This window comes from Notothenia rossii, assembly GCF_949606895.1.
Source record: "Notothenia rossii genome assembly, chromosome: 7".
NCBI classification, from domain to species: Eukaryota; Metazoa; Chordata; class Actinopteri; order Perciformes; family Nototheniidae; genus Notothenia; species Notothenia rossii.
Genome location: NC_136905.1, coordinates 1085916 through 1096957, shown reverse-complemented (window position 1 = coordinate 1096957; position 11042 = coordinate 1085916). Strand labels below are relative to the sequence as shown.

The 11042-nt window shown below is 43.5% G+C and overlaps 1 protein-coding gene across 1 annotated transcript; it reads right to left on the bottom strand.

Moving 5' to 3' along the window:
* Window positions 1-6400: 6400 nt before the first annotated feature.
* LOC307047349 (uncharacterized protein) lies at window positions 6401-9528 on the bottom strand. Its single transcript, XM_079694268.1, has 2 exons — window positions 9123-9528; window positions 6401-8271 (listed from the first exon to the last, which is right to left on the bottom strand). The coding sequence occupies exons 1-2, from the start codon at window positions 9238-9240 to the stop codon at window positions 6842-6844; spliced, it is 1548 nt and encodes a 515-aa protein (XP_079550394.1). The 5' UTR covers window positions 9241-9528; the 3' UTR covers window positions 6401-6841.
* Between the last annotated feature and the right edge of the window lie 1514 nt (window positions 9529-11042).

Here is an 11042-nt window from a genome sequence, read left to right as displayed (position 1 = left end):
ATCCACCGAGTTTTTTTAAGAATGGGTTTGTTGTTTTTTTCTTTAAAGTTTTAACATCTGCTGAATATAAATATAGACTTAATGGAAGCTTAGGTACTGATGCTTGTTCAATATAAACCCATGTTGGAGGAGAGTTTGTGACAAAATAAAACATAGCACTACGCAGCTGAGCGGCCCAGTAATACCACTGTAAACTGGGCATCTGTAATCCACCCCTATCATAAGGCAAGTACAATAATCTGAGTCTCAGTCTGGGTTTTCTATTGTTCCAGATAAATCTACTAAATGCAGTATTCATTTCTTTAAAAATAGATTTTGGTAGTGGCATTGGGAGTGACTGAAAAAGATATAAGAACTTTGGTAATATAGTCATCTTAATTATGTTGATCCGACCAATCATTGATATTGGCATTGTTGTCCATTTTTCAAGTAGGTCTTGTACCTCTCTTATCAACGGGTCGTAGTTTGCATTAACAACTGTATTAATTTGGGGGGTAATCTTAATTCCAAGGTAGGTAAAGCCCTCCCTCGCATTAAGAAAGGGTGTACTTATCACTGGATTGGCTCTTTCTTCTTTATTCAGGAAAAGTATAGAAGACTTCTCATTATTAATATTGTATCCAGAAAACTGACCGAATGTATTAATTAAATGTAATAATGTCTGGACACTGTTTGATAAATCAGACAAAAAAAGAATCACATCGTCTGCATATAACGATATCCTGTGTTCATGTTCTCCAATTGTTATACCTGACAAATTGGTTTCTGCTCTAATGGACATGGCCAAAGGTTCGATGGCCAAAACGAACAATAGTGGAGAGAGAGGACAGCCCTGGCGGGTTGACCTCTCTAGTGTAAACAAGCTTGATAAATTGTTATTTGTCATTACACGTGCTGTGGGGTTAGTGTATAATAGTTTTATCCATTTTATAAATTTCCCCCCAAGTCCATATCTTGGTAACAAATTAAACAAGTAAGGCCACTCGATTCTATCGAACGCTTGTCTAGCATCTAGAGATAAAAGCGCTGTATCCCTGTTGTTATTTTTGAAGTGGATTATGTTGAGGACCCTTCTGATATTATGAAATCCCTGACGACCCTGTACGAACCCATTCTGGTCATTATGTACCAAAAGAGAGACGTATGGGTCTAACCTTTTAGCAAGGACTTTACACAATATTTTTGTGTCTACTCCCATAAGACTGATGGGCCTGTAAGAAGAGCAGGTGGTCGGTATTTTTCCAGGTTTCAAAATAAGAATTATTGTAGCAAGTCTTAAAGTTGGTGGCAATATACCATCATTTAATGACTCTTTGAACATATTCAAAAGAGGGATCAACAACTGCATTTGGAAAGTTTTATAAAACTCTATTGGAAGGCCATCAGGCCCTGGAGCTTTGCCTGAGTTAATACTTTTTATGGCTTGCAAAAGCTCTTCCACCGTTATGTCCTCATCCAGGTCCTCCTTAACCTCCTCTGTGAGAGTTTTAAATTGGAGCTGATTAAGAAAGGTATCTCTGTGAGTAGGTGTGGGGGAGCATTCTGACCTGTACAGTGACTGATAAAATTCTTTAAATGTATTATTAATATCTAGGGGATCGTTTGATATCTGAAATGTGTCTATTTAGTCTAAATGACGTTCCCCTTAATTTCCCCAAAAGTAGAAATGGGTCCGGGTTCTTATGGGTTAAACGTATAGGCTTAAAGGCATAATAGAACTACCGTATTATATGTATTCAACTTGTGCCCCGCTGGACTTACTTTTCTGTGGTTGACCGTTACTGTGACATATCAGTATAGCCACGGAAGATAGTTTTTGTGTTTAATTCCCATGCATCAAGGTTATTTTCATGTATGTAATTGTTTTTCCTGCACAGTGTAGAGTCTTGTTGTGATGAGAGGGATACAGGTATTTCATAAAATAAACGTGCTCCCTGGAGGTTAGCTACAGAATTGATATCACAATTTAATCGGAGCTTATCACAAGTTGTCAGGACTGATCCAGTCATCTCGATGAGCGTTCGGGCTGTGATAAACAACTTGTGTTTTACTTTTAGGCTGTCTGAAGGTATGGACAGCTATCAAAGCTACTATACATCACATTAAGAACGATGAACAAATGAAAGTCGGACACAAATATATAATTTAAATGATTTATTGAAGTTTGCAATGTTTTGAACAGGCATCCACACAGTCACCTACTTTGTAATGTTCGATACCTCCCTGTAAGCGTCACGATATCGGCCTCTCACCCACAACCTCACATACGAGTACTGAATGTGCAGCAAAGTGATCTTAGGAAGGCAGATATAGCAAAAGATGAACGTAAACGAGAAACGATGTTTCTTTCCTGGTAAGTCAACAATGGGTCCTCAATGTACACGCCCCGGATTCCTATGACGAAAATAATAGAATGTCGCCAGTTGTCATGACTCAACTTATACTGCAACAACGTTACCAATGAGCTAGCAAGCCAGCCAGGGACAAGGGAGGCTGGCAATCAATTATATTTGTAGAGAAATTTACTCTCAAGCCGGCTCTCTCACAAACTCCTGCTCTGTGCGCAAGCAGACCGCTGCACATGCTCTCTGCCTCGCTCAATCTCTCCACCCTGTGTGCACTCAAGTTTGCCTGAGTGCTGGCCCAAGTTGGCACAGCGTTACAAATGTGCCACAAAACCAACTAATGGATGTAGCCTATAATAAGACCGTCAACAGCCTTATGGCAACCTAAAACCCCTCTGTTTCCGTAACAACAATTCACGAGCGCCTCCCACCATCGCAGAATTTACCTCATAATCAGCAAAATGGCGCAGATTTTTAAAAGGCCGCATATTTATCAAAAGGCCGCATAATCCCCGCATTTTTCCACACAAAGTTGAGAAAAAAAAAAGTTAACTCGTATTGACGTGAAGTAGAGATGATGATGACGGGGAAACTATTGCACCCCGTGCAACTGTGTGTTGGAGCATAAGTCTTAGAGAAAAATCGACGGTGACGACCTACTTTGATTCATTCAAACATCCGAAAATGGTTTCTGCTGCTGCGGACAAGAAAGCCAAACAACTCACGTTCACCGAGGCATCAATCTCCAAAACCCTTTCGAGGGCTACAAGAAACGAAGTGAGTAGCCTACAAGATTGAAGCTGGTCAGATAACGAACGAGTAAATGAAAACAGAATGAGGCGGAGAAGTGTGTGTGTGTGTGTGTGCAACACGTTCTCACTCCCAATCCGTCACATATTGACGGACGGTCAGGGCCCCTCTCCGTCACCCTATTACGTACAGGGTACCCCTTGGAAGTCAGGCTTCTACGGGCAGGGCGTCCCATAGACCTTCAAAGACCACGTGATCAACAACAATGGCCGACCTTCGTGTTATTCTCGGTGGAAAATGCCTATTTTAAGATTCATTTGGCCATTAAAATGCGTTTTGATGTCATTTTATGCGATTAATATTGTGAGTTGTTATTTCTGATTATTTGTGCAGTAGATGTACATGATGTTTAGTTTGCTAGTTATGACGAAGATTACTTCATGAATGTGTACACATTCATGGTTGCTAAGGTGGTTGCTATGGACGCTGCAACAGCGCCCCGTTCTCAGCTGAAGCGTATGGTGCGAGACGTCATTCCTCTTTATATATAGTTTATACAAAATGACAAAATTGTAATTGTCATACTCTTTGATAGTTCTCGGCGACAGTTAGGCAAAAATAATAGGTTTATAGGCATTTATTTCTCTTATGTGAAGTTGAAATGATGCATGCTGGGTACTGAATTATGCGCGACGATGTTTTCGGCACACACTTTTGACGTCATCTATGCGCGACGATGTTAAAGACCATTTGCGATCCTTCCAGCAGGTAAGAAACAGCGTGAACATGTGCCTGAACTCGAGAAAATCATTCAATATTCAGCACAAACAGCCTTATGTCGGACCAATAAGACATTGTTGGAACATTTACAAGTGCAGGGTAGTCGTTTTTTTGCCTGTAAATAATTTTAAGACATTCAAAAAAGTATAACTTGCTGCATCAAACGTGCAGAATGCTAGCTAGCTGCTACTAGCTATTCGCTAGCACAGAAGGTGCTTCTAAGTTTAACTTTATTTAAGAGGTGGCAAATGACTGACACCTGTTATTGCATGAAATAATATTTGTGATGTTTAGGAATGTAGTTATGTGTCAGTTATGTGTTTTCAACGGGGTTAGAGTTGATTAAATGAATGACACAACAATAAAAACAATTAAATAATCATAAAAGTTCAGAAATATTCCTTCATGTTCATGACACTAATGCCAAGCCCCTTACATATTAGGTGACCTTTATTTGTCAGATATGATCTTACAGGTTACAGTCATAGGGAATTGTATAGTTTCCATTAATAATGTATTTCCAGTAACCTATGTTACCATAGCTCCAAACTGTCTTTTTGTAATCATGCTATGTTGACGTTGTTAATTATTTGATAAGATAACACCACTGTAAAATGTAAGGTGTTCAATTCCTAATTGTTGTTTCTTCTCTCAACAGATTCTTCTGAGTTCTAAGTGAAAGCCAAACACCGTTATAAGCTATAGCATCAATCCAAATGGACTTTTAAGAGCCACGTCCCCATTGTTTCCCTGTCCTTGCTGTTGTGAAATTGTCCTATCTCTGTTGCTGTCTGTGTATCTCTGTCTGTGTACCTGTGTATGTGTCTTATCTGTCATCTTTCTGTTGTTAGTCCCTTTCTGTGTTTTTGTTTTTCTAACAATGAGTGATTCAGAGCATCAATCATTTACGGATCTTGATGATTTTCTTGATGAGGATTGTTTTGGGATTGTTTCAGCAGCAGTGGAAACTGTTGCAGCTCCCCCCTCTCCATTTTCCCGAGCCTGTACTCCAGTTTGCGCACAAATGCATTGAGCGCCTCTTTACATTGGAGAGTGTTGGACTCCATGCCTTGCAGACGCTTGTTTGTTTCATCGTAGAGACTGAAGATGTCAGGTATGCTGTTTTAATCCAGAATGACTCAGTCACTTGCTCTGACAGTGCGCGGTTACGAGTTTGTAGAAACTCTTCAATTTTTTCCTTCAGTTCTACAAAGCGTGCCAGCACTCGGCCGCGTGAGAGCCAGCGCAGTGTGCAGGAGGAGGGTTTGGTGCGCTTCATCCTCGCACAAGTCTGCGAATAGACGCTTGTTGGTGGGGCGACCTTTGATAAAATTGACTATTTTAACAACAGTTGAGTGTTTCGCTGAGGTCTTCTGACAGTTTCTTGCTGGCCTGGGCCTGGCGATGTATCACACAGTGAAATATTGTGCAGTGTGGGGCCTTTTCTTTCAAGCGACTGTTAAATCCCTCGTTTTCCCCATCATTGAGGCAGCTCCGTCTGTGCAACATGCAACTAAATTCTCATAGGAAAGATTGTAGGATGAGAGGTAAGAATCCACTGCAGTAAAAATGTCCTCACCCCGGGTGGTAGTGGTAAGGTTGACTGACATAAGAATTTCCTGCTTCAAATCTTCCCCATCGATATATTGCACATAAACGATCAGCACCGCCTCGTCTGCTCCAGTTGTGGTTTCATCAAGTTGTATGGCAGATGGCTTCTTTCCAAGCTTTTCGAGCAGCTGCAGCTCACAGTTACTTGCCATCTTGTCAATTCTGTCTTTCAACGTGTTGTTTGACAGTGGTACAGTTTTTAGCATCTCCGCCACCTGCGGGCCGCACAGTTTCTCAACCATCTTAATGCAAGCTGGCTTAATGAGCTGCTCGCCAATGTTGTGCGGTTTCTTTGCCTTTGCTATTAAAAGTGCACATTCAAAAGAGGCCTCGGTGGCCTTCTGTGCATCGCTGCCAGCCCTAACAAATGCTGTTCTAATATCCATTGGCTTGTTTGCCTTTGCAAGGTGTTGTTTCTTTATGAAAAAGTCCCGATCACGCCTGACTGTTTCTGGGTGCATGGTCTGTTGGTGTCTCTTCATTTTGCTGGGTTTGATGCTTTCGTTGGCAAGCTTTTCTCTGCATATCACACACTCTGGGCAGGTTTTGTCCATTCCCTCCATGAAACCGAAGTTAAGATAGCTCTCTAGGTAGGTCCTCTTTTTTTGTTTTTGATTGCAGTTGAGCTGTCATCTCCTTTACGTTTTTCAGACATTTTAAAACAAAAATATTCACCTTATGAAGTCGGTCGCTAGCCAGCAAGCACAGCATACTGTTATTATTATGAAAGCTGACACAGTAACGTCAATGTTGGCGCGAATCGGAGGAGTATCAGATGAAATTTTTGAATTTTTATTTTAATTAATCAATTAATTTCTATATTTTATTGTAATGTAGAGACAAGGCTTTTAGCGACAATCATGTATTGCGTTACAATATGTAAAAAAATGATATGTGAAAAAATAAAAGATATGTACATTTCTTAATTTTTTTTATTCTAAATATGATATTAGGCCTCAAATCATCTGAGGCCTGGCGCTGTTGGTCTAGCATCACTTTACAAAACGTTTGCATTAAGACACCAAAACTAGCTGGTCCCTTGTAAAGGTGAGTCCACCTTAAATGAGCAGTGGGTGATCAGCAGGTGAAAGGCAGGACACGGGAACTTGGTCCTGAGGAGATGTAACGATTATTAAACAAGAAATAGTCGAGTCAAGGTAAAAAACAGGTCGAATAAATGAACATTTGTGATTATTAGTGAATCGGTTGCAGGTGGGTAAAAACAGGCTTAGGGAGTAACGTATTACATGTAAATTCGTTAGGATACAAAATAGACAAATGTATTCCCTTACCAACACACTTGGTCTTTTTAAACGATTACGCCATTTAAATCTTTTGTCACAAACTTGGCAGATCTATTTTTCCTCTCCTGTGTGGATTCTCATGTGTATCTTTAAACTTCCACTCCTTGAAAAAACTTTCTTACAGACTCTACAGCTGAATGGTTTCTCTCCTGTGTGGATTCTCATGTGTGACTTTAAATGTCCACTCCGTGAAAAAGCTTTCTTACAGACTGTACAGCTGAATGGTTTCTCTCCTGTGTGGACTCTCATGTGTCTCTTTAAACTTCCACTCCTTGAAAAAACTTTCTTACAGACTCTACAGCTGAATGGTTTCTCTCCTGTGTGGATTCTCATGTGTGACTTTAAATGTCCACTCCGTGAAAAAGCTTTCTTACAGACTGTACAGCTGTGTGGTTTCTCTCCTGTGTGGACTCTCATGTGTCTCTTTAAATGTTCACTCCGTGAAAAAGCTTTCTTACAGACTGAGCAGCTGTGTTGTATCTCTCCTGTGTGGATTATCATGTGTTCCTTTAAACTTACACGCCGTGAAAAAGCTTTCTTACAGACTGAGCAGCTGTGTGGTTTCTCTCCTGTGTGGGTTCTCATGTGTAACTTTAAATGTCCACTATGTGAAAAAGCTTTCTTACAGACTGAGCAGCTGTGTGGTTTCTCTCCTGTGTGGATTCTCATGTGTTCCTTTAAACTTCCACTATGGGAAAAAGCTTTCTTACAGACTGAGCAGCAGTGTGGTTTCTCTCCTGTGTGTGTTCTCATGTGTGACTTTAAATGTCCACTCTGTGAAAAAGCTTTCTTACAGACTGAGCAGCTATGTGGTTTCTCTCCTGTGTGGACTCTCATGTGTGACTTTAAATTTCCACCTTGTGAAAAAGCTTTCTTACAGACTGAGCAAGTGAATGGTTTCTCTCTTGTGTGGACTCTCATGTGTCTCTTTAAATGTGCCCTCCGTGGAAAAGCTTTCTTACAGACTGAGCCGCTGAATGGTTTCTTTTCAGTACTACGTTGTGGATCACTGACAGATTCTTGTCTATTTTTCAGTGAGTTTGAGCCTGAGGCAGGTTCTCTGGTCTCTTTCCAATCAGCACTGTCTTCAGTGTCAGGTTCAGAAGAGTCTTCAGTGTCATCTTCAGAAGAGTCTTCAATGTGGTCCTCAGTCTTTGGTTGTAAACTGCTCTCTGGATCTGAGTTCCTGGCTGGTTCTGGTCCTCGACAGTCATCTCCATCAGCTTCTGTTTCCATGTGTTCATTTTGTCTTTGATGAGGCTGAGAGGACTGAGGTTTCTCTTTATCATCTTCACTCTTCACAGGGACAGGAGTGAAAGTGGACTTGGTGATATCAGCCTCCTCCAGCTCCTGAAGCTGCTCTCCCTCCTGTTCCTGCTTAATGTGTGGGGGGGGCTCTGGGTCCTCCTGGTCCAGACTGGTGCTCCACTCCTGCTGGTCAGGGAGAAGCTCTTCTTTAACCACCACCAGCTGCTGGACGTCTGCAGGAAACACACAGTCAGAACAAACTGTTAAGGGTTAGCATTTAAAAATCTCATCACCATTACAATGGGGGACATTTTGCAGCCCTAATTAATGCCTTTGTTTTTATATTTTCACATTATCTTTCTTAGTCCCAGCTATTGTGTATTTTTGTTGGCTCAAGTCACCTCAAAGTTGCGCTTGTATAAATGATTATAGATGAGGGAACCTGCTAAATGTTCAAATATGTGTGTTTTTTATATACAGTCACAGTCAAAAGTTTGGACACCTTCTCATTCAATGTTTTTTGTTTATTTTAATTTGTTTCTACTTTGTAGATTAACACTGAAGACATCAAAACTATGAAAGAACACATATGGAATTATATTGTTAACAAAAAAGTGTTAAAAAAAATCAAGAAAATTATTTTTATTTTAGATTCTTCAAAGTAGCCCCTTTTGCCTTGATGACAGCTTTGCACACTCTTGGCTTCTCTCAGTCAGCTTCATGAGGTCGTCACCTGGAATAGTTTTCAATCAACACGTGCGCCTTGTCAAGAGTCAATGTGTGGAATGACTTGCCTTCTGAAAGTGTTTGAGACCATCAGTTGTGTTGTGCAGAGGTAGGGTTAGTGCACAGCATGTAGGTTCATGTGAGGGGACGCTGGCGTTTTTTTCGCCGCTCTTCATGCCGACGCTTACTTCTTGTATCTACCACTCCCTGCCATCAATCTATTTAATTCCCAGACACAGCGAAAAGATTGTTCTGCTCTGGTTCTGTGTTTCTGCCATCTCCGTTGCTCAGCCGATTATGTTTGGCTGCTGTTTAACTCCTAGCCTCTGCCGTCCTGCCATTAGCATAACGAGCTCACCTTCGTGCTCTGCTATCCGCATAGTCCCCGTTCCAGAATTCTCCGACTGGGATCTTCTCTGCCACACTATCCACGTACCCTCCCTCAGTCCTGCCATCCCAACTGGGCTGCTTTCCATCACCGCTGCTGAGGTTCGAGGTCCGGTTTCTGCAAGGCTAATGGTGCTAGCTGGCTCGCCACTCTTCTTATGATGCTCCTCCAATACTAACCGCTGGAACCTTTTCTGCCATATTATCCCCGACTGCCTCGGAGTTATCAAATCCCTTGGGCTTCTGCGTTGTCCCCGCTAAATACACAGGGCATCCAGATGAAAGTTTTTCTACTCCAAAACTCCTATCCCCGCAGTTGTTTCCGACAGACGGTCTGTCGCACGGCGATGTCGTCATCACAACAAACTACGTCATCCGACCAAACCTCCCGTTCGCTCTATCTACCTGAGGTCCCCGGCCTGTGCTGACAGTGTGCTGGTTTCTCCCTCCTTGTTCCCCCCAGCATCTATGAACAACCATGTGACATTTATGCTGCTGAATACCCGCTCCCTCAACAACAAAGCACTACTCATCCACGACATTATCACTGACAGAAGCATTGACATCCTATGCTTAACAGAGACATGGCAAAATCAGCAGGACTTTGTGACACTCAATCAAGCCACACCCCCAGGCTATCTGTACATCCAGAAGCCCCGCTCCCTGGCTCGTGGCTCTTATCCACCGAGCTGGCATCCTGGTTAAAGAACTCCCAGTACCTACTACCACCTCATTTGAGTGTGTTGTCTTCAAACTGGCTGGGTCTGCTCCGCTCCAGGTTGCCCTCATCTACCGCCCACCCAAAGCTTCCACTACCTACCTGTCTGAGCTGTCTGAGTTACTCACCTCTCTCTGCTCCATGTCTCCATCAACTCTCCTGTTTGGTGATTTTAACATTCACGTGGACTCCAGTAATTGCACATTCGCTGCTGAATTCCTCTCACTTCTGGACTGCTTCAGCATCAAGCAACATGTCCAGGGCCCCACCCACACCAAAGGCCACATGCTGGACCTGGTATGCTCTACCGGCTCTCCGCCCCCCCTCCTACAGCGCCTCGACGTGGCTGTATCTGACCACCACGCCATCCTCTTCCCTGCCCAGGCAGCATCCCAAACGCACCATTATGTTTAGGAACATCAAGACTGTGAGTTCACTGGCCCTATCCGACCTGATAGCTACCCACATGGCCTCGACTCCCTCCGACTCCACCGTGGACGGCCTGGTAGCCCACTACAACACTGCCCTATCCCTCAGTCTCAACTCTCACGCCCCCATCAAAACCCGGACTGTTTCCTTCACCCGCCCTGCCCCCTGGTTCACCACCGAACTCCGCCGCTTGAAGGCCTCTGGTCGCCAGCTGGAGAGGCTCTCCAAGAAAACTGGCCTCACGGTCCACCTCCTGGCCTTTCGTGACCATGTCAAAACTTACAAGTAAGCTCTCTCCCACGCCAAGACTCACTACTACTCCCGTCTCATCGGTGCCCAGCAAAGCAACCCCAGAACACTGTTCTCCACCATCAACCGCCTACTCCGCCCCCCCTGCCGCCCCCCAGCCCTCAGGGGCTCCCGATCTGTGCTCCAAATTCATCGACTTCTTCCAGGCGAAAGTCGAGGCCATCCATCAGCAGCTCCTGGCGCCTGGCCCTCCCCCCCTACCTGCACCTCAGCCACCTGGTAACGCACCCCCAGCACCGCGCCTCTCCCACTCCAACCTCTCCTCCTTCTCCCTTGTGGATGCTCTCCAAGCGACCAAACTGGTCAGTTCGGCCAAGACCTCCACCTGCTCCCTGGACCCCATGCCCACAGCCCTGGTCAAGGACTGCCTACCCACGCTCTGTCCCTATATGGTGGTCATCATCAACACTTCTCTGGCTCCTGGTATAGTCCCCA